This window comes from Symphalangus syndactylus, chromosome 12 (assembly GCF_028878055.3).
Source record: "Symphalangus syndactylus isolate Jambi chromosome 12, NHGRI_mSymSyn1-v2.1_pri, whole genome shotgun sequence".
In the NCBI taxonomy this organism is placed as follows: Eukaryota; Metazoa; Chordata; class Mammalia; order Primates; family Hylobatidae; genus Symphalangus; species Symphalangus syndactylus.
This window is the reverse complement of record NC_072441.2, coordinates 39204171-39228775: the sequence shown is the minus strand read 5'-3', so window position 1 is coordinate 39228775 and position 24605 is coordinate 39204171. Positions and strand designations below refer to the sequence as shown.

General features: G+C 37.3%; 2 protein-coding genes across 19 annotated transcripts in view; one reads left to right on the top strand and one right to left on the bottom strand.

Annotated features, from left to right (window-relative positions):
* Positions 1–24605, bottom strand: part of LOC134733710 (uncharacterized) — a 193665-nt gene that overhangs the window by 88629 nt on the left and 80431 nt on the right. For 7 of the 15 annotated variants that reach the window (XR_010117335.1, XR_010117339.1, XR_010117333.1 and 4 more), the window contains one exon: positions 2943–3012. The exons of 5 other annotated variants lie outside the window; for them this stretch is intronic. Coding sequence is in view for 1 of the 10 variants with exons in the window: in XM_063624266.1 (XP_063480336.1) it covers positions 3001–3012 (12 nt within the window). In the remaining 9 variants the exon portion in view is untranslated. Of the gene's footprint in view, positions 1–1848; positions 3013–13332; positions 13537–24605 lie in introns of those variants that run through there. 3 more of the 15 variants (XM_063624261.1, XM_063624266.1, XM_063624262.1) reach the window with 2 other exon arrangements.
* Positions 1–24605, top strand: part of DDAH1 (dimethylarginine dimethylaminohydrolase 1) — a 270534-nt gene that overhangs the window by 208702 nt on the left and 37227 nt on the right. For all 4 annotated transcript variants that reach the window (XM_063624255.1, XM_063624253.1, XM_063624252.1 and 1 more), the window contains one exon: positions 21559–21658. In XM_063624255.1, the coding sequence (XP_063480325.1) occupies positions 21565–21658 (94 nt within the window). In that variant the 5' untranslated portion in view covers positions 21559–21564. The remainder of the gene's footprint in view (positions 1–21558; positions 21659–24605) is intronic.

Here is a 24605-nt window from a genome sequence, read left to right as displayed (position 1 = left end):
TCCTTTCCAGTGGTAGAAACATGGAAAAGGGTGAGGAACTCAGGAGTCAAAGATGACCTAAGATTCCAAGGTTGGTGATTAAAGAGGACAGTGATGACATTAACCGAGTTGGAAAGTAAGGATGCCAGCAGGTTTGGGAAATGGATAAGTTCAGTTTAGAGTACAGTGAATATAGGGTCAACAAATGCCTTGGAAAAGAAGAGAACAGTGAACAGTAGTATAATGGTGAAGAGTGGTGTGTGGTGTGGCTCTGGAGGCTGACTCTTTCACAAGTTACGTAAGTGTTCCGTGCCTCAGTTTCCTTTCTGTAGAATAGTGGTTCAAATACTATGTAATTCATGGACTTGTTATGAAGCTTAAATATTAGGTCATCCAGGAAGAGAGCATAGTAGGGCACCATTATTGACTATAGCTATTGCAACCATTTAGTGGGAGGCCGATGCTGTGGATGTGATGGAAAGAGCACTGCTCTCTGCCCTGGGAGACAGAAGACACACCTCTGAAATATAACTAACTGGTGGCTTTTAACAAGAGGTTCAATTGGGCCTCAGTTTGTTCATCTGTGAAAACAAAGGACTGGATAATTCTCTATAAGGCCACTTTCATCCCTTAATATTATATGGTTCCCTTGAGGTTAAAAACAAAATTTGCTACAGATAAACCATAATGGAAATAATGTATTCACTTGTAATGGAGCAATAGATTAAGTGCTATTTTAGTATCTATGTGCCTGTCCTAAGACATATTTTTGCATTTAAAGCACATTAGGAAATTTAGAAATGGTAAAGGTAAAAAGCTTTTTGAAATTTGCCTTTGGAAATATTTTTAATTTAGAATTTTAGCTGTGCCTCATTATCTCTACTTGTCACTATAAATTTTCTGTAGAGTTTCAGATAAATGTACGGTGTCTTCTCTGCCTTTTCCTGTTATACTTGCTTACTGATGTCACAAAACAGCTGTCTGGATGCTTACTTCATTTGCAAGAATAGAATAGGGCATTTCGTTTGCTAGGATTTCCACTTGTTAAAAAGAATCCCCGAGGGCCAGCCATGGTGGCTCATCCCTATAATCCCAGCACATTGGGAGGCCAAGGTGGGTAGATCACTTGAGCTCAGGAATTCTAGACCAGCCTGGGCAACATGGTGAAAACCTGTCTCTACAAAAAATACAAAAATTAGCTGGATGTCGTGACACATGCTTGTGGCCCCAGCTACTAGGGAGGCTGAGATGGGAGGATCTCTTGAATCCCAGAGGTCAAGGCTGCAGTGTGCTGTGATTGTGCCATTGCACTCCAGCCTGGGTGGCAAAGCAAGACCCTGCCTCAAAAAAACCAATAAAAATAAAAATTAAAAATCCCAGGTTCCATAGAGAGGGTACTCATTTACTATTACTTTTTCTGCCTTCTATAGCAGAGCACAATCCTCTTTCCATTACTAGAAATTTTTATTAATGAAGACATGCTAAGCACATAACCAAAGCTAAGATTTTCATTTTGGCATATTTAGGGAGAAACTGTGAGGAGGAAGAGATACAAAATGGCCTCCTCATAATAGCTTACACCTGCTCTATCACTTTACCTTTAATAGGGGTGATTCCATTCACCCTCATTAACTTCTTTTAGCCCTCTTTGGTTTTCCAAATTTGATACCATTTGTATTGAACAGAATAGTCTTTTACTTATGTCCTTCATAAAATGGCAATATGCAAAATATGATTGAAATAAGGAATGAAGTCCAATAAGTCACTTATAAAAATTAGTCTAATTACTTTATTATCTCATATTCATGCTGAAAACTTTATTCATATGACATGTTTTATGCTCACATTATATATACATTTGCCAAGTGTTCTGCTGTCAGAACTTAGAGATCAAATACAAAAATTGTGTTACAGTTTGTACTATATATTTTCCTATTCTTTAGGTCGGCAGCCTTCAAATATTAATGAAGAAGAAGAGAGGTTATCAATTTAGTTGGGAAGCCAAATCTTCAGTCATCATATGGATTTCTCAAAAGTTTTACTGAATGTGTGTGTGTGTGTACTTGTGTGGTGTTGGGGGGATGAGGGGGAGAAGGAAAGAGAAAGATGTTTTGCTTCCTAAAATAATCTGTGAAGGAAAATCTGGCAGACATTGTAAATCGCTTTGATTTTTACATTTTCCTTATCAATACCAATTGAAAAACACCTAGATCATTAACTTTGAATTGTATGGAAACCTCTAAAAATGTACCTGCCTGCCTAATATCACAGAGGACCATGGTCCTCACTCTTGTTTTTCAGTGCCAGGCCACATTTATTCTGTGGCCTTTGGGTTTGGTTAGATGGCAGATGGCTCCTCATTTGATGCCATGAAATGATTAAATCCCAGCCAATATGAAAACTTGAAATGAAATCTGTTAATTTGTGCTTGGAGTCTAGAAGACAATTTAAATACATATGTATATATAATTAATAATGTATTAATGATTCTAAAACTTTAAAAGTAGAAACAGCTTTCTATTCATAGTCTTAACATTGGCTTTTCATATCAAAACCATTTTTAGTTTATCAGGAATCTTGTTAAACTGTAAACAAGGGGACTTGGGTTCTAATCCTGCTTCTGCCTCTGTGGCAGGGGAGAGTCATGCCAACCTAGTGGGAGTTGGTCACCTGAGCTGTATGACCACAAACGTCTCTTGTGAGTTTTACATTTCATGATTCTGTGAACTAAATATCCTGTGCTAGTTTCTTTTCATTTAATTCTCCAGTCCAGAAATTTACCACACATATATCTGCATCTAGCTTTGACATACATTAGGTGATCAGTTAATATTTGGTAAAGTAACAATGTGTTTTGCTACTTCAGATGGATTGTAAAATTACTGTAATTTTGCAACTTTTTATATTGGGGCTATTACTCATTTGTGTTGAATCATATTATTGTTGCTTTAACATTTACTTACTCTCGGTGGCTTTGCACATCATTTAGAGTTGGTTTTTATGCGTTCTCACTAAGGTATTTCAGCAGGGAAACTACAGGAAAAAAAAAAACACTATTTTGCCTAATCTTGGGAACTCTAAAAAAATAGACACAAATATTTTCATAATCATAAGGTAATCCAGGGAGTGAATTTCACTTTTCTCCAGCTTGATTTTGCTAAAAAAAAAAAAAAAAAAAAAAGACCATTCTGGATACACAGGCAACTTATTCCAAACCAGTTACCCTGTGAAAAGAAAAGCTTCTCCAACTCTGCTCACTGGAAAACTGCCTGGATGGAGGCAAGCATTTAGTACCCTGAATTTGGAGAGACTAGACTTTCTTCTAAAGCTCTAAGACGGATATAGAATTTAAAAATGATAAGAAAATAACTTTGCTGTTTGATGAAAGAATTTTAAAGTTAAGACATCTGTTTCCTTTATTTGTTTTCCATTACATATTTTCAGTTAATATCTAAATGGGGGATAAACTACTCATCAGGCAGGTAGTGTAAATAGTGCACTAGTTATTTTTAAATGCCTAATTCCATACGGTATCTATTCAGCTTTACATATTTTCAGTAGTTAACACCCTAATAGGAGTGGCTTAATAAGCCATTTACAATAGAGGCAGTTAATTAGTTATGCTATTAAAAAGCAAACTTCAAAGCATTTAATCCATTGTACATTATTGTTTGCTTTGAGAGGCAAACTTAAGATTTATAAGGTTCCAGTTTGAACCCCAGAATAAATGAAGGTAAGGGAAGCCAAAACTTCCCTGGTGTTGAGGAAAAACCTTTGCTTTCTCACTTCCTATGAATAGCAGTATTGTCCACCACCATTAGTACAGGGGCACCAGGGCCTTGCCATTCCATGCTTGGGCTTGTTTTTATTTTTAAGGAATGTTGGAAAATTGTGGAAATGAATGTTTTTTCTTCCCTTTTTTCCTTAATACCTCATGGATCCTGACCTTTTTCTTTAAACTGGTTTAATACATGTTTCCCTTAAGGTTGGTCATTGACCCAAAAATAAGTTTGAGTTTCTTTTTCCATGATCTCCTCTAAAGAATTCTGTTAATAGCATACTAAACTGGATTACAAACTTACTGAATAAGTGCTTTGAATTCTGGGCAACCTTGGAATAAGGGGCACAGAAAGAGTAATACTGCATAGAATGAAACTGGGCAAGTTGGTATAAAGGAAAGGAATGCAACTGTATGGCTGATGTGATCAACATCGTCTAGTAGGTTTATTAGCAATTTAATGGAATATGGCTATTCAAGCACAATAATGGCTTCAGTTGAAATGTCTATTCTGCTGTTTTTCCCATACACTTTGGAATGAGTAGAATGTGACAGCTGAGCTTTCAACAAGCTTCATGAATTTTAAATCCTTTTTAGTTATAAAATGGGGTACATGGCATGTAGGCAGTGTGGACAAGGAGCTGGCAGCCTCATCTAGTCTTATGGAATATTAGGTGTCTTCAAGATAATGAGGGCTCGAGTTGACCAGGTGCATTCTGGGTTTGCTCTGTATATCCACAGAGAACAGAGGATCTCTCTCTGTGCAACATCTAATGATTATTTTGCAGTTGTAAGGTTACTTTCTCAACATTTGCTGCAAGATCTAAAAACTTGATATCATCACAGAAGAAAACCTGTACTGATGTCTCAGAACAACTTCTTTTTGGCAGCTAAATATTTTTATTTTGTTCTATCTCTGGTTGATTCATGCATATTTAGAGAAGAAACACTCTGTGAATTGTGATGTAGCTTTTTATCCTCAAATTTTAACACCTATCCTAATTGACCCTGGAGTATTTCTTTAAATATTTAAATGTTTTATAAAGTTCTCAAATTCTATTACCACCATAAAAGTCTGTATCTCTGCTTTGGGTTAGGTCTTGAAGTACTCTAAAATTCAATACAAGGAGATTTACTTATTTTATTTGCAGTTACCTAACAACAAAAGACTGTTTTCAGAAGATAATTTTTTTCAGAAAATCTAATTTAAAGCAATCTCAATTTAAATAGTATGAATTTATTTTTAAATTGGTTTATAATAGTACCCTGTGTTTTATTTAACTATGTTTGTGCCTATAGTATAATTTTATAACAGTATGAGCAAAAAAAAAATTCTCATAAAAATACTTAATAGGAATGTGTTGAAGTCTGTGTGATAGATTATTAACAGTAAGTGTTATCTATGCATGGGTGTTGGGATTACAAAGATTTTTAATGGTTCTATTTGACTTATCTATACTTTCTAATTTCTCTACATTAAATTTATGTGATGGGATGTGTTACCTTTTTCACTTCAAGTCCAGAGAGAGTGGGCTTTAAATAAACCCCTCAGAGAGATTAAATATATTTTTGCAGTTTGGAAACACCAAGGATAGGTGTCTGGGAGATACAGAGGATTAGCAGCTGGTGACTAACAGGTTAGGTAGGAAGCCAAGAAAGTGCTACTGTGTTGGTCATAGCTGCACTGCCAGAGTTTGTAAACAAAGGATGTGCAAATGTTTGCATGGACTAGAAATGGGTCATGTAGGAGAAAAAGTTGGTCTGGGGCTGTTTCGAGTTCAGTCTAAAATAATAGCCCAGGGAAGTATGGGGACTCCAACAGTGAGAGCCTGGATGGAGTAGACCACAGGTGAGCCAGGGGTGGATAACCAAAGCAAAAAAGACTCCGGTAATACAGCTTCCAGTGGTCCAGTCTCCCATATCTAGAGTCACGTTAGTATTTGGATGTTTAGAATAATGGAAAGTATGCACTGACAGGCTGTGCCCCCTGCCTTGTGAACCAGAATGAGCAATGGTTACTGGAGTTGTAGGTAGTGGATGAAGTTTTAAATATTCAGGCTTTGGGGTCCCAAGTATCTCTTAACTTCTTCCACCAGTGTCACATCAACCATTTTCTGCCAACCAACCATAGCTCTTTGCATTTTTGCACATTTCCTTTAAGTCTTAAGAGGTATACTTAACAGGCATACTTTAAAAAAAAATGTTGCAATCTTAGTTTTTTGTGTCTTTTAACTGCTAAATTTACCCACATTCTTTTTGTTCTTAGAGCTGTCTCTTAGTTTCTCCCTGGGTATTTATAAGGATACTGTATTAGTCTATTTTCACACTGCTATAAGTTACTACCCAAGACTGGGTAATTTATACAGGAAAGAGATTTATTTGATTCACAGTTCCGCATGGCTGGGGAGGTCTCAGGCAATTTGAAATCATAGCAGAAGGCTAAGGAGAAGGAAGTATCTCCTTCACAAGGTAACAGGAAAGAGAGAGAGTGTGTGAAGGAGGAACTGTCCAGCAGTTATAAAACCATCAGATCTCGTGAGAACTCACTCATTGTCACGAGAACAGCATGGGGGAAACCACCCCCATGATCCAATCATCTCCCTCCCTCAATGCTTGGAGATAACAGGTCCCTCCTTTGATACGTGGGACATGGGGATTACAATTTGAGATGAGATTTGATTGGGAGTACAGAGCCAAACTATATCAGATACTCTTCAGTTCACTGCACAGATTCTAAATGACATTGAGCACTAAAGTATGTTACATTGTGCACTGAAAACCTGAAAGAGTTAATCTACTTTTCAAAGTTCCTGTGGTACCATCCAGGAGGAAGTGAAGCAACAAGAAAAATCTAGCTAACTATATAACGTCAATAAGAAATACTTCACTTATATATTTGTATAATACTGAAATGCATTTAGTTTTGACAGCATAAACAGAACTGTGTTCACTAAGGACTTATTTCAAGATTTAAATATCAACTTACGTAATATTAAATTTAGTTAAGATACATCAGAAAAATTTTACAAACTATGCCCACTATTAAACTAAGTGGTTTTTTGCCAACAGATTGTGTGCTTTGTTCGACTGTAAGCTTTGAACATTTCATAACAAGCACATTCCTGTTCTGAAATGGAATGCACCCGATCTATAATAAATCTGCTTGAGAGACAATGGATCCTAGCCAGCTCTGCCTTGGTTCAAGGAAAAAGACAATAAATAGGGGGCAATGACATTTATGAGAATCTAATTTCATTATACTCTGCCTCATAGGAAGAGAATCTAGATGGTGTTGAGGTTATTGTACTTTTAGTATTACTCAAAACCAGATATGAAGTACCTTCTGTGTTATATTCCTAATGGTTATTCCTCCAATGAGTGTTTTACTTTAAAATTAGTTAATATTTAGTGATAAATTAGAAGTAAAAAATAACTTTTTTTAAAAGAAGAAAAAAACTATACTGGCAAGGAAAATATGGCTTACCATATTTTTCAAAGTAATTTGGGAAAGGCAAAACTCATTAGCTAGATGATAATTAGTTGTCCTTAGTAGAATATTGACTGGAATGTTTCTATTAGGAAAATACTGTTGAACTGTCCCAGTCTTTTCCAGCTGAGGATGCTCAGATTTGATAATAGTGAAGAAAAATTCTTCACTATTTTTTAACACAATGTTAGAACATGGACAGTTATCAAAACCAAGGACAATTTCTTGAAACTAGCCATTTTGTACAAGTATGGTTGGAAATGAGCCTTTACTTAATATTTATAAGCATCCAAATACTCAGCTGGTGTTTTTTCACTAACATATTTTAAACAAGTTCCAAGAGAAGCAAATGTATGAACATATGACAAAGGGTGAATATTTACAAAATCATTTGCCATGCTTCAGCCTGGAATCAGAAGGCAGCTTCTCAGAATTAATTACTATGCACTCTGCTTATCCTGACTAGAGCCTTTCACAACCATCTCTAATGAAGGCTTTAATAACACACAAAAAAGCTAAGGACTAGGAAGGAAAAAAAAAAAAGCAGCAAAATTCCCTCCCAGAAATCATCCCAGTGTTGCAAAAACCATCTTGCATATCATGCTCAAACCCGGGGCAATGTAGAACAGTCAAAAAAGCACCACTTGTACCAGTTGTTGAGAAAGCTCCACAGTTGGTGAAAAATTAGCAAATACAATATTTTTAAAAGAAATGCAGCCTTACTCATGCAGCAATCATTGAGGATATACTAATGAAGTGTTTCTCAGTTCAGATATTTAGGGGACCTACTTGAATAAGTGAATACGAATGTGTTTTAATTAGCACAGCAAACGTTCATTTAGTCCTATGGTGCTATACGGTGTGAATGTATTTTGGACTGACTGATCTGAAATGTGTTTGAAAGTTGTTCTTGCTATATAGCCTTGCCTACACTATTGATTTGCTTAATGCACTTCACCTTGTCTCCAATTCAAGTGATCATAATTTCAAAATTGATTTCCTTTTTTTTTCAGTTTTTTTTTTTATTATACTTTAGGTTTTAGGGTACATGTGCACAATGTGCAGGTTTGTTACATATGTATCCATGTGCCATGTTGATTTCCTGCACCCATTAACTCGTCATTTAGCATTAGGTATATCTCCTAATGCTGTCCCTCCCCTCTCCCCCAACCCCACAACAGTCCCCGGAGTGTGATGTTCCCCTTCCTGTGTCCATGAGTTCTCATTGTTCAATTCCCACCTATGAGTGAGAACATGCGGTGTTTGGTTTTTTGTCCTTGCGATAGTTTACTGAGAATGATGTTTTCCAGTTTCATCCATGTCCCTACAAAGGACATGAACTCCGAAATAATAAAATCTTATGCTACTGGTATGGTTGTTTTTTGTTGTTGTTTGAGACAGAGTATTACTATGTTGCCCAGGCTGGAGTGCAGTGGCTGTTCACAGGTGTGAACATAGTGCACTGCAGCCTCAAACTGCTGGCCTCAAAGGATCCCCCTACCTCAGCCTCCCAAGTAGTGAGGCTTCAGACATGTGCCACTGTGCCCAGCTTTACTGCTATGTTTTATAGCATCTACAAAACTGAATTTAACAAGAAAATGTACAGGCTAGTGGCAAGAAGTAGCACTTGATGACTTCACTACCTGTTACCTCTGGAAAGTTCATTACAATCTATTTATTTGTTTCCAGACCTTTTATCTAGATGGTATTGGTGCAATCATAATGAATGTACATTAAGTAGCTCTTCCTGCCAAAGGGGGATTTTTGCATCCACTGCTGCGAACAGCTACCAAACTTTGCAACAGTAATGAATGAGCAATGTCTCCTGGAGGCTTTTTGTTAGAATAGTGTTGTTAATATTAATGGACAAGGCAAGTTTCCTCACATCACTTCCTGCAGATCATGGTTTGAGTTAGCTCTTCTAATATCTCTTAGATTTAAGTACCTTTTTGTATCATTGACTCCCAATTTTTATCTCTGGTTCTGACTACTCCCCTTGATCTCTCCATTTGAATATCTAGAAGTCATTTCAAACTCAGCATGGCCACACAGTTCTTGAATTTTTTTCTCTCCAGCCTTGCTCCTCTCCCCAGAATTTTTCATATTAGAAATCAGTACACCTATCCACTCAATTGCTCAAGACAAAAATCTAAAAGTCATCCTGGGCCTTTCCTTTCCTTCACCCCCACATCCAGTCCACCAACTTCTGTCAACCCTCCAAAACACATTCCAAATTCAGCACTTTCTTTGTCTCCACTATCACCACACTTGTGCTCACCACCATTTTCTTTCACTTGGACTACTGCAGTTGCTTTTTAACTAAGTTCCCTGTTTCCATTTGTGCCTTCCAATCCATTTTCCACAAAGTAGCTATCCAGAATTTGTAAATTAAATTATATCACTCCCTTCCTGCAAACTCTCCAGTGACTTCCAATAATACTTAAAATTCCAATTCTTTATGTGAGTTTACCAAGTTCAGCTAACCCCATCCGGCAACCCCAGCTTTAACTGGTAACATGCCATATTAGTTTGCTAGTACCACTGACTGGACAGCTTAAATAACAGAGATATATTTTCTCACAGTGCTGGAGGCTAGCAGTCTGATATCGAGGTATTGGAAGGGTTGGTTTCTTCTCAGGCCTCTGCCTGGCTTGCAGATGGCCACCTGTGTCTTCACATGGCCTTTCATCTATGTCTCTGTATCCTACTCTGCTCTTCTTATAAGGACACCAGTCATAATGGATTAGGGCCCATCCTAATGACCTCATTTTAACCTGATTATCTCTCTAAAGACCCTATCTCTAAAGGCAGTCACATTCTTAAGTCCTGGGAGTTTTCGGCATATGAATCTTGAGGAGACACATAGCCCATAACACTTGCCCTCTTCATTTTAACACTGTGCTAGCTGTCTTCCTGTTCCTTGAACAAGTTAAGCTTATTCCTACCTTAGGGCCTTTGCACTGGCTCTTGTTGGAACATTCTTCCTATGGGTAACAGAGTTGGTCTTTTTGGTCACTCAGATATCAGCACAAATGTCACACTGTCAGAAAGGCTGTTCCTGACCTTCCAAACTACAGTAACTACCCTAGCCATTTTATATCACATCTCCTGAATTAAATAACTGCACAGCACTTCCCACTAATATTTTTAATGTTTATTATTTATTGCTTATCTCTCCATATCCTCACCAGAATATACACAGGACTCTTCTCTCTTCGCTGATGTATTCTCGGAACCTAGAATAGTGCCAAGTATATTGAAAATGCTGAATAAATGTTTGTTGAATGACTAAGCAAATGAACAGACTTACTGGAGATGAGTGGTGGTTAGTGATTATTGGGACAAATAGGCCAACGGTAGTTTTCTCACCTGCAGGTTTTTAGAAATAAAGATGAATCTGCCCACCCTTGAAATGTCGTTAAGAGTTGTTTAAAAGAGGTCACACAGGTTGCATGGCTCTTGCCGTGGCTATGCCTTGTCTAAACAAGGTGGATATTTTTGCCTTATACTTGTTTATAACATTTCCAGAAATTCTGTCTAACTTACAAAGTTGTTCAGCTGTTCATTCAGTAAACATATACAGAGAGTCAGCTAGGGGCCAGAACTTGTTAATAGAATGCCCCGAGCCTGGGCAGCATAAGGAGACCGCATCTCTACAAAAAAAAAAAAAAAAAAAAATTTGACCATTGGGCACACACCTGTAGTCCCAGCTACTCAGGAGGCTGAGGTGGGAGGATTGCTTGAACCAGGGAGGTTGAGGCTGCAGTGAGCCATGATGGCACCAACTGCACTCCAGCCTGGAGGACAGAGTGAGACCCTGTCTCAAAAAAAAAAAAAAAAAAAAAAAGAATCCCCTGGGAGCCATGGGAGCACACAGAAGGAATCTCTGACCCAGCCGGGACCTACATTTGGGCTGGGAGCAGGGATATGCTGGAAGGCTTTTAGGGCAGCTTAATGCCTACAATGTATTAATTGTATACTGAACATACAAAATATTTCCCATACATTAATCTGTTTGTGTCTGGCAGCATGCGATTCCTCTGAATTCACAGAAAATTATGGACACTTGGAGTACTATTTCTGGTGCTTATTTTGGATCATGTGCACAGGAGATTTTTATGCTTCTCAACATTCAGGAAAATTAGTTTAAAATTTTATAAACTTGTCAGTTCCCTGGTTTTTAGCCTACTAAATTTTGCAGGTCTTTTGGCAGCTGACACTTATTTTCATTTGGCATTTGGTGATAAATCATATTTTTATTTGCCCCCTGCAGACAGAATGTCAGTGGCTTTTAAGCACTCAATACATGTATTGTGTCATTATCGTCAACAAGGAATTGAACCGCTTGAATTAGTACATTATATATCAAGAGAGCTGACAAGACCAGCAGAGCTCCTGCCTTGTTTTTCATTTAGAAAGCTAAATGTCACTCCAGCCTTCTTCCGGGAAACTGTCTTGTAGTGACATCGTTATGGAGGGACCTTTGAACCTCTGGAACTTTCTCACTGTATCTTCTCCAGATAATGAAAAGGGTCTTTCCCAGTTTTGTCCAGAGTGCTTTTTATTTCTCCTGGCTCCGTGGGTTTGCCTTCCATATTTCTGTCTAATCTTCCTAGATGCTATATGCCCTTTGGATCTGAGCACTGGTTCGGAGAGGAAGAGTGTTGAAACATTAATTCCAGCTCTGATATACAGAGCTGCAACAATTGCGCTTTATAAACTAACATAATCCTGGGATGCTTTTAGTTTGACAGTCTACTGTCTTCTATAGGCAGGATGGTCTTAGTGTTGTAAGTGGTTATAAATAGCATGGTGCGTTCCTATAAAAAGAAAAAAATCCTCCATGACTAGTTGTTTCTGTATCAGAATTTAATGAGTTTAGTAAAGTGGCCTGTTATTACTGACTCTTTGGATACTACTTGTCAATTTTGTTGTGTACCTAAATGAGTTACTTTTACCTGCAGCTAACAGAAAACTCAAATTGGTTAATAAAATGAAAAATCTCATATATTAAGAACTCCAGGGCTCTAGGCTTGGATTTGGCAGCTCAAAATGTCATCAAAGACTCAAATTGTTTCCCTCTCTCTGCCCTGCCATATTTGATGATGGATGTGTTCTCACCAGTTCCAGGTACAACGTCTATACAGAACAATGTCCAAGGGAAGAAGAGGAATTATGTTTCTTTCTATGGCCCCAGGAACCTCTCAACAGACACCCCCTCAGTGGCCAATATTGGGTCACTTGCACCAGACCCTGGCATAAGAGACAGAACTGCCATGCCTGATTTAGACTGGGAGGTACCTTAAGGAATATGGTGATAATTAAATGACACAATACATGCAAAATCACTTAGCACAATGCTTGGCACTTAGAAAGAGCTTAATAAATTGTATTTATTATTAATGATAGTGTTATGAGTGGTTAAGAGGTTAGTTCCTCAAACCTTGTTGATACTGATTGTGTGTTGAGGAGATAAAGATAACAGGGATCACCTGGGGAAGCCCATCTACTCAAATCCTCAGAGCGCATAGCAGGACCCTACTCATAGGAAGGGAATGGGATAGGTAACTAGAACAGGACTTCAGGGAAAAGAACCAAAGCAGCACCCAGGTATATGGTCAGGAGTAGGACAAAGCAGAAAGAATGACTTGACCCTGTGTCTCAGAGCATTGGCCTGGAGCTTGTTAGATCCTTCTTTTTCAGGTTAAGATCAATCATGGGAATAAATGAGTTATTTTTAGGTGCAGCTAACAGAAAACTCAATTCAGATTGGTTAGGGAAATGAAAAATCTCATATATCAAGAATTCCAGAGCTCTAGGGTTGGATTTAACAGCTCAGTCCAACTTAGGGAATGAACCCAACATTGATGAAATCTACTATACTGCATGTGAATATACATAAGAAAATACACAAAGGTTGGCAAATAAGCAGAGCCTGACATCTCTCTTACAGGAAAAGCATTGTAGATTCTCTGTGTCATATACTTATCTCACTACTGGCAAGTAATTAGCAGCCTTGGAGAAACTGTGTGATGGGTTCTTCCAAAAAAATAAAATATAAGTATCATAAGTTAGTGTTGAGTTGACACTCACACTCTTTGTTTCCTACTGCAGTGGAATCTTCTGTTTGCCTCTAAGGACTCCCATCTTTCTGGAGTTTTTTTTAATCCACTTTTGGGTTTGCCCTATCTTGTCTGCATTCATATATCCAGCCTCTTGCCTCTGATTGGATTTGGTTAGACACCAGAATACTTTACTCATGAGTAACCATCTGGGGTATTTTCAGTAAATTCTATGGGAGGGAAATAGGATTACAGTTAGAGTCACATTTATGAATGCCAAAATTTTTTCTGAGACTGCGGCTCTTAGAAGTCTAGAGCTGGAAATGACCTCATTTTTAAGCTTTGTGCCCTCCGTTTACCAATATGGAAACCAAAATGCTAAATATCTTGGTTAATTTTTAGCAGTTTCCACTAGAAATAAACCCATATGTTTGGAAATCTGAGAGATCAATGGGGAAAAATGAAATGGGTCTGTTAACAGTCTGTGGGAAATGTTTCAAGAGATCTTATTCATGTAAAAGTTATAACAAAAGTTCAATAAGAGGGAAAATGAGCTCAGTGGTTATAAAACTTTAAACACGTGTTGACCATTTGATAAAATCATGAGTTCTCTGAATAATCACAGGGTTAATATTTATTTGACTTTGATAACTTTTAAAGATTTTCGTGATTAAATAATTTCCAGTTCTGTTGACCATTTTTGTAGGACTAAGGCTCCCATTTGATTTGTTGGTTGTTTGTTTTTTGTTTTTTATTATACTTTAGGTTTTAGGGTACATGTGCACAATGTGCAGGTTTGTTACATATGTATCCATGTGCCATGTTGTTTTGCTGCACCCATTAACTCGTCATTTAGCATTAGGTATATCTCCTAATGCTGTCCCTCCCCCCTCCTCCCACCCCACAACAGTCCCCGGAGTGTGATGTTCCCCTTCCTGTGTCTGAGTTCTCATTGTTCAGTTCCCACCTGTGAGTGAGAACATGCGGTGTTTGGTTTTTTGTCCTTGCGATAGTTTACTGAGAATGATGGTTTCTAGCTTCATCCATGTACCAGCTATCAGCTGAGAGTTGCTCTCCGTTCCCAGAGGCCACCCTGTAGGCCCTCTTCAGGCAATTCACAACATGGATGTTTACATTCTTCAAAACGGAAGATCAGAACATCTCTCTGACTTCTTTGTCTCTAACCTTTAAACCCACTTTTAAGGGTTCTCCTTAGGTCAAGCCCACCCAGGGTAATCTCCCTTTGATTAACTCAAGTCATCTGAGTAGATACTTTACACCTGCAAAATTTCTTTACTTGTGCTATGTAAAGTAACCAATCACAGATATGATATCTTCATCATATTTACAGGTCCTACTCACACTCAAAGGGGGAGAGATTTATACAGGACATGTACATCAGGGGGCAGCAATCACGGGCACCATTTTAGAATTCCACCTACTATACTTCCTAGTGTGGTAGAAACCCTTCTCATCTCTCTAAATTCGTCGCTTTTGTTTGGAGTTTATATAATGTCTTGGTTTGGAGTGTGTCTGCATATCCATATGCTTTGGTAACCTCACTATTTAAAATACACTGTTGACTATCTAAAGATTTTTATACAAATAACTGCTCCTCATACTCTGATGAGAAAGTAGTGGCTCCCAAAATCTATTAGCCTTAGTTTGTGTTTGCTTAGAAAGGCAAAATTTAGACTGTTTAGAAACCAAATGCTAGTTCAGACTGCTGCAATTTGTAGCCTCTATCCTTCCATTTCTCCAGAATGTCTGAGTCCACATTTTTATTCAATAAATAAATAATAGTGAACATAATCTGTTTTGGAGAGTACTGTAGCTCCTCACAGTCACTTGATTTCATTGTAGATACCTAAATTTTTTTGTTAGTAACAATATTGTGTAGGAAAGAATAACACAAACTTCAGAACAAAGCTAAGTTGAAATCTCAGCTGTCTGCTTACTTGCTATGAGACTTTGATCAAATTTACTTACTCTGCCCCACTTTTCTCATCTGTAAAACAAATCATTCTTGTACTTGCTTCATCAGGTTGTAAAAGTTAAATAAGATTAATATGAGTTCATAGTAGAGTGCCTGGCACATAGGAAAACTATACAAATGTTTGCTGTTATCACTGCTAACTAAATTCCTTCTGAGAGCTTTGTCCTAAAATTGGAATATAGAAGAGGATTCCAATATGTTTTTATTTAGAAATTTTTAAGACCGGATCATTGAGTATATAAAACGTCTGTTCGATCCTTTTTTGTTGGTAGTTTTGGCTAGTTTTAGTAGTCGACACATACAGCCAGGCACGGCGGCTCATGCCTGTAATCCCAGCACTTTGGGAGGCGGAGACAGGCGGAACACCTAAGGTCAGGAGTTCGAGACCAGCCTGGCCAACATGACGAAACCCCGTCTCTACTAAAAATACAAAATTAGCCGGGTGTGGTGGCACAAGCCTGTAATTCAAGCTATTCAGGAGGCTGAGGCAGGAGAATCACTTGAAACTGGGAGGCGAAGTTTGCAGTGAGCCAACATCATGCCATTGCACTCCAGCCTGGGCAAAAAGAGTGAAACTCTGTCTCAAAAAAATAGAAAGTAATCAGCACATATGGAAAAATTTAGGAATGAACCACTGAACAAACCTAAGGTATCTCCAAATCAAAGGGTAGTAATGAATATGCAGGTTTTTCTTTGTGAAACAGGTTGGTGTGGTTTATATATTCTGTTCATATTACTTAGTGTTCTTAATCACTCTATAACTTAACATCCTAAGGCCCTAATATAAAGAAATTTCATTTATCTCTGATATGAAGAGATCATGGAATACAAAGTCACCTTGGCGCAGGATCTTATAATACCCAGTGGACTTTAATGTACAGAATTGGAAGGCAGAAGGCATGGGCTCTAACTCTGATGTGGGCTGCACTCTATGATGAGACCTCAGGAGAATCACAATCACACAGTGAAGTGAAAATGAGGATGGGCTCCCCGGAGGCTTGACTCGGCAAGTCAGTCAACCTCCCTTAGCCTCAGTTTACTCATATATGAAATGGGTATACTAATATCTACCCTTTCTACTTTTTGGAGTTATTGCGAGCATCACAACAAATATTCCATTTTATTGTCACAATATATTCAGAAGGTGTATCTGTCCCACTAGATTAATTTCAAAGGGGCAAGCAAGGGCTGTGGCTTAAAAAAAAGAATTGTAGCCTGATTTGGAAAAAAAAAAAAAAAAAAAAGGTTGACATCCACCAAATATTTGTTGAACTGAGATGTTATTCACATGACAAAATATATGTGAAAGTGTGATACAACATTAAGCGATGTCATAAAATCAGCCAAGTGTACTAGCAAGTGGCCACAGTGACCAAAGATGTGCTGATTAACAAAGAAGATTAAAGTAGCATAAAGAAATAAAATGTGGCCTTTTGAATATAACCTCGGACAATATAGTGACTTTGATGCATCAGCAAGTTCCAAGCCGTCTGTGCCTTGATGTGCCAAGAGAGCTTCTTGAGCAGCTTCCTCAGCATTATCTGCATGTCACACTCAACATTAAAAGGCAAAACAAAATCAGCAAAAAGTTGGGAAATGAAACCATCTCACTACCAACAAAGCTATGTTGCTTTTGTTCAACTCTCTGGAGCTAGACAAGTGTAGGGATAGAATGATTCTATAATTTTAAAGCTCCTGTAATGTGATGAGTTACAAAGAAACTAGGAAAATTTAAGCAGGCATTGAAAACATAGTGGTGATATTGGTGATAGCACAGCTTGTAGCACATGGCAGAACTGTGGTTGACTGAGACATGTCAACCGCAGACAGGCCAACTTTGAGGGCCATGTTTATTTCATAGTATCTGTCAGCAGAAACAGCTGAAGGAAAGCAGTTTGGCTAACAGATTGGTGCATATTCTTTAAGGAGCCACAGCTGAGAACTGTTCACCACGCCCCACAAGCGCATTCACAACATTTAGAACGAAGATGTGAAACATTCAGAAGGGGCATTATTGAAAATAAACAGCAAAAGTCAATTTTGGAAAGGGTCAACTGGAAAATATTGCCCTGAAATAAAGAGTATTAAACTAACAGTGCTATAACAAGTTATTATGAATATAGCTTCCTGGTAAAACTATATAAGGCCTTATTTTTGTTTTGTTTTATATTAGGGAGAGTTTTGGGGTTTGGGGGAGTTTTTTCAGTATTTTAGGTTTGAGGGAGATTTTGCAAGAACAAAAGGAAAACTGAACTTAAAAGATGTTTTATTTAATACAGAAAATTGTATTTTTTATCTTTTACTTGTTTTTGAAAGGTAGCCAAAATCCAAACAAAGGACTGAGTTAATTTAGGGCAAAATAATAATATCAACTACTAGTTTTGAGCACAATATGCCAGGCACTGAGCTAGGTGTTTTACATGTATTATCTTATTTGTTACTCACATAATCCCTGTTAGAGAGAAAGCACTATTCCCATTTGCAGGTCAAGAAACTGAGACTCAGAGAGGTGAATTTATCCAAGTCACATTGCTAATAAGTGATAAAGACTTTATTATAATCCCTGGTTCTTGCCACTCACCATGAAGTTCTAAAGGGAGTGAAAAGAGAAGACAGGATAATGATGAAAACATGATAGGACGGAAATGAGAGCTGTAAAAGAAGGAAAGAAGAGAGTAGAAAAGGGAAAGGTAAGGAAGGAGACTAGGCATTGAGAAAGAGAAAATTCTTTAGACTGATTGGGTCCCTTAGAGTGGTAATATTCTCAGTGACCATGATCATTCCATATCATCTTAGCTGATGCTCTTTTGAGTCCCGTGGAACATCTTACCAGACAGGCCCACTTCCCACCTTATGTAGTACTTTCCAAGGGCTATTTCAAAGCAGAGGTTACACAAGAAATTTCCCACATGTCTTGACAGCTTCCAGGAGCTGGAAGGAAATCAGATTTGGATTATTTAAATTTAAATTTAAATGTATCCTCAATGTATGTGCTCTAACTGTATGCTGGCTTTGCAAAAAAAAAAAAAAAATCTATAATTTTAATTCACAGGAAAGCAGATGGGATCTGTCATGGAGGGATAAAACACAAGAAACATGTCCAAATATAAGAAAAAATAACAGCTTTTTTCTTGTGCACCAATTTTATAGTGCAAGTATCTGTCACTGTGTATACACAAGCTGTTATTCATAAAAAAATACAATATTTATTCAGCAAATACTGTGTGACTTGTATGTATTTAATGACCAGAAGGAGCCCAAAAAGTTGATACTATAATGAATAAATACCCACTTTAAAGGTGAGAAAACTGAGGCTCAGAATATTAAATAACTTGAGGACACTGGCTAATAAGTAGCAGAACTGGAAGCAGCAGAGGTGATCTGTAGCAGCTGTGACCAGAGAAGAACTCTATGCTGTGATAAATAGCAGGAGAAAAATGGGGCAAAAAATGCAAGTATAACATTGTTTTAAAATGAAATCAAAAGTGCATGTAGCATGAAAAGGGAGGGAAGAAAGGTCTTGTAAATCTTTTGAGTAAAGAATGAAAATTACTGTATATACTTTATACTCTAAGGCTTAAATTAAGTAGGTTGTTTTTCTAATTTTCCCTTTTTATTTCTAACTTTGTGGGCTAAAATGACCCATTCAGCTCAGCCGTTGGAATTAATACTGTTTGTCCTGATGGTTTCTCTGAGTAATGCTAAGTTCCACACTGCAGGGTTACTGTCTCAATGAAAGGTGGGTGTGTTATTTGGTCATTTTTTTTCCTCTTGGAAGTTAATTAAGTCAACATTAACCATGGCCATGTAACCACAGAATGGGCAGTTTCTTAAAGGCTCATGGTTTGGATCTTTTCCTGCAAAAACTCCCACTTCTATAGTTATATTTAGTGTTCTAACTGCCTGAATAGCTGGCTTGCAATGGACCCATATGTCAGGCCTGTTTGCAGCTGAGTTTGTCTGCTTCAACGGAATCTCAATGCCAAGAGTGTGTGGTTCCCAGTGGACAGCCTGCCGAGTTCAGCCTCTCATTTCTTCTCCAGAAATCTCCCTCGGGTTAGCATTGCCGATTTGATGCCATATGGCCCTGCAGTTCTCAAAACTGTTTACTTAATGTTTACAATTTTTTTAAAATCTTGTCCATGTGCTTAACTCTGAAAGTAATGTAGTATCATCAACATGTGTGGGATGGACCTATCCTGATGACTGTATAGATGTGATTGAATTTTTTTAAGTACTGCCCCTGCACAAAAGCTAGTTTTTTTAATGTCAGTGCAGCTGTTTTAACTTAAAAAAAAAAAAAAGAAAAGAAAAGAAAACCACAAACATTTTATCCTCTAAAACTTTTTAATTTTCAAAGACATAAGACATTTAAAGAGATGTAATGTTTCTGAAACTGGTATATAGTAGACTCCCTACTTCTATTCTCCTCCAACTTTTAAGAATTGAATACAGTTCCTGAGTTAAGATGTTGCATAGTTACATACAAACTTTTCAAACCAAAATTTATGTTATTGCTCAACTCCTCCTGATCTTTGAAATGTTAAGTTATAATAGAAGCAGTAGCATTAGTAATAGAAACAAAAAGTAACTGTACATCTGTTCTCATGATCTCTCCCTAAGCTCAGTGAATTTTCCATGGACAAAGAGGCAGAGATGTCAAAAGGAAACAGTTTTGTTTTCCTGGGTTCATAGTAGCCCAACAAGTCATGGTAAATACTGTGTTTGCTCCTTATTTTATGCTGTAGCAACAATTCCACTTCCTATTACATAGGAAAACCTATTCTGCTGTTAAAAGAGGTCACTGAATGTATTCACTACAACATTAAGACCATTTTGTCCATGGAAATATTTTTTATTGTTCTGAGTCACTCTGGTTTGTGAAATTTTTACATGAGTTCCAGGACAAGGATGAGATGATATATTTATTTTACTTTGTATCCTCTTTAAATGTTTTTTGAATGGATGAATGTCAGGCTTGTTCTCAAAGTATTTCCATATTTTTATTACTTTAGAAGTAACTCTGCTCTATTTGTGTCTCTTAAACTCTTCACTGACAATTTACACTGTGAACTCAGCATGTTGTATTTTGGCAGAACTACCTGCTTTGCCCAGTGTGATGTGATCTCTTGTTCCCTTATCCCCTATTCAAGTCATCTCATTGTATGTCTTTACTATCCTAAAGGTTTTGCAGACCTTTGAAAATATTTAAATTGTTTTGTTGAGCTACTGGAAGGATTTGAATTAAATTGTGAGCTTCAATTTGTTATGCTTCACATTGATTTCTTATATTAAAGTAAGCCTCAATAGAAGTGTTCCTTAATTCAACCCAGAATATCTCTGCTTTAGACGTGCCCTGGAATCATAGAAATTCCTGAAATTTATTTTCAAATATTCATTAGTTTGATTGTAATTGTTGAACTTGTTAATCACCTCTAAGGAACTAGGTTTTCAAAGATGGGTAATCATATTAACTGTTTGAATATAACTAACACAGTTCAGATTTACAGAGAAGCAAAGGATGTTTTGACATTTTAGAAAATATTTGAATAGAAAACAATGATTGTCCTATGGGTTGAGATTTGAAGTTACGAGTTATTGATATTCCTTCCATGTATTATACTGTGTGTGTGCAATTCTGACTAAATGACTGATATAAGATTTAAAATGGAATCTTGTATTTCCTGGCAAGGGTAGGATAATTGGGTGCTTTGCCTCCCACCTTCCTTTACTCATGTGCCCTAAGTAGTCAGCCTCCAACAAATGCCCTAACTAGTCAGCCTCCAACAGTGCCCTAACTGGTTAGCCTCCAATAGTGTGCTAACTGGTCAGACTCCAGCAATATCCTGACTAGTCAACCTCTAACAAATGCTCTAACTTGTCAGCCTCCAACAGTGGCCGAACTGGTCAGCCTCCAATGGTGCAGTAACTGGTTGTACTCCAACAGTGTCTTAACTAGTCAGCCTCCAACAGTATTGTAACTACTCAGCCTTTCTACAGAAAAAATGACACTATATTGACTCAATCTTACACTAGAAGGGAACAAAATAAACAATTTTTAACAGAACATTTCTTCTCTTACAAATGATCATGACTGGTCATACATTATATATTCACAAGGATGGGTGTGTATATGAGTGTGGATGTGCGTGGGTGTGTGCACATGAGAGCATGATTTAGTGTTTAGATGTTTTGGATGGTTTTTTCTTGTTAGGAAATTGTAGCATATTAATCTGAATCATTTTATTTTCAACAGGTTAACATGATGAAAGAAGCATTAGAAAAACTTCAGCTCAATATAATAGAGATGAAAGATGAAAATGCAACTTTAGATGGCGGAGACGTTTTATTCACAGGTATAGTTGTATTTATTTTTTCTATCCAAGAATATTTTCAATACTTGGCTTGTATTTACTTGTTTTATTATAGTTTTTTGTGTTGTTTTTTTTTTTGTTTTTGAGACAGAGTCTCAAAGTGGTGCCATCTTGGCTCACTGCAACCTCCGTCTCCTGGGTTCAAGCGACTCTCCTGCCTCAGCCTCCTGAGTAGTTGGGATTACAGGTGTGTGCCACCATGCCCAGCTAATTTTTGTATTTCAGTAGAGATGGGATTTCACTATGTTGGCCAGGCTGGTCTCAAACTCCTGACCTCAGGTGATCTGCACACCTCAGCCTCCCAAAATACTGGGATTACTGTCATAAGCCACCGTGCCTGGCCTATTGTAGTAGTTTTAATTACCAAAGTAATAGATGCTAAATGGAGGGAAATTGGAAAATACAGAAAAACACAATAAGAAAAAAAATGACCTTCTATTCAAATACAATCACTTTAGTATTTAGTATATATGTCCTTTTAGCACTTCGTATGTAAACATTTGCATGTCTTTACAAGAACATTACTGGTATGTACATCACCACTTTGTGTCTTGCTTCTACTTTATTCTTCTACAAAATGAATTTATAAGTTGCATAGTTTTCCATTGTGTTACTGTATATCTGGTTTGTATTTAAAGGATTCTTAATTCAAGATTAGTGTCATTTACAAATAATTTTCTTTCCAGATGGCAAGGTGGATTTAAATAATTTCTATGCAAATTGACTTGGCTTAATGCCAGATGGATAATAGCAGAACTCAACAAAATATGAACAGCTAATATTATTATTGATCTAACTGGAGTCATTTTTTACAATGTGTAATGTGGCTACTAAAGAAACAGTAATTTTAGCATTTAACCTTTTCAACTCATTTGTCATATAATTAGTGTTGTATAAAATCATGTGTAAAATCTGGGTCCCCAAATTCATTCTGGTTATACTGATGAGCAAGATAATCAATAGTAATTTTAATTTATAGTGAGAGTTTATTTTCCCAGACATGTCAGAGAATACATTTCACCAATGTAGCCCTGACAGCAAAAGCTGGTCCTCGGGGACTTGGGAATGTGGCCCCAAGTGGCCCACTGAAAGCGTGAAGCTTCTTGGAAGTCTAATATTTTGGCTGATGTGAATTTTATATTGAATCTCATATATATGTATAGTCAAGATATAGCCATTTTTGTTTTAATATCAAAATAATGTTTTGCATTGCTTACTTTGGACATAATTAATGTTCCTGAAGAAGGAATAGTGTTTATTCTGTGACATTTCAGTAGTTCTTTGCTAAGTGTCACATGCTGTCGCTATGGGTGGGGCCACCACGTTGCCAGCTCTGGGGGCGCCATTCTTGTTAGGGATTGTGTGAATAGTATGCCCTGGAGTTGTGTACTGCACCTGTGCTGCCACTGTCACATGCAGTGGTCCATCTCTGGGGTTTGGTTTGCATGCCCATTGAACCCTAAGAACACAGAACAAGGAGTCAAGAAGGCCTACGCTGCATTCTTAGCTCTGGGTGTGCCCAAGCAGACTCAGGCATTCTTTGAATCTGCCTAGTAAGTTCCCCTTAGAATATTCTTTGTGTCTCCCATTGATAGCACTTTCATTCTTTTTGACAGTACAGAACAACAGCCTGTTTCTCTAACAAAATAGGCTTTTGTGAAAAGTTAGATGTGTAAATCACACTTCCTTACAATATAACTCTTTTTTATCAGAACATAGCCATGCAATGAATAACTTATTGTAAGCAGGTACTGTTAACATTTGAAATATGGCTTAACCAAGCTATGTTCACAACCATTCATTTTAGCAGATGAGCCAGAAAGACCCCCTAAAATCTCCTCAGTGTGAAATTGCAACTTACACTAGGAGTCTCTTCTTTTGGTCAAAGGTCTTTCCCTAGCATCTCAAGCCTAGTAGTTTTGACCTATCTTCAAAGTAGGTACTAAGCATTTAGGCTTGCCTTTGATACTACCTGTAGACTTTTTTTATTTGTTATATTCAATACTTAAGCTAATGTGTTAATAGTTACTTTGTTCAAAACTGAGATGATGTCGGGATATCTTTACCTCCTTGGCACCCCATTCACACCTAATATGTGTTCCTGCCTTCTATTTTCTACTTGTCACTTTTCTTCATCTCTTTTATTTTATTGTGGTTAAACACACATAACATAACATTTGCAATTTTAACCATTATTAAGTGTACAATTCAAGTGACATTAATTACATTCATAATGTTATACAACTATTACCACTCAATTTTTGGATTAGGAAGAGTTAGATAAGAAATAAGGTCTGTAACATTTTCTATGTGCTCTATGTCCTCTTTGCTCTGTAATTCAAAGCCTCATTAATAATTTATCAGGAAGTGGACAGAAGGAAAGCTGCTTTCCAAATCCTGTTCCTGCTGGGAAATCTGTCAGTCAGGCAAGCAGCTACTGGCAAAAATTGTTTCAATCCCATTTCTCTTAAATAGACAGCAACTTACCTCTACTTTTATTTATTTTTGTGAAATATAGAGTACATTAAAAAACAGTTATAAAATGTTTATGTATAGTTTAAACATCAATAATAAAATGAACACTTGGGTGTCCACCTCCTGACTTAAGAAATAGAACATTGCCAGGACCATAGACACCCCTGTGGGGTCCCCAGTCACAGCCAGCCTCTCCCCCGGCCTCAAGTAACCACTGTCTTGAATTTTGTGTTAATTATTGCTTTGTTGTTCTTTGAGTTTTGCCCCCATGCATGTATTCCTAAAGTGTATGTTGTTTTAGATTTGTTTGTCTTGTAGTTTTATAAAGCTACAAGATACCTTTATCAGAGTCACATTATATGAACTCAGGTGATTTTTCTACTTTTGAACTAAGTTGATGTGTGTAGCTATAGTTCATTTTCAATGTTGTGTAGTTCTCTGTGATAAGAATACA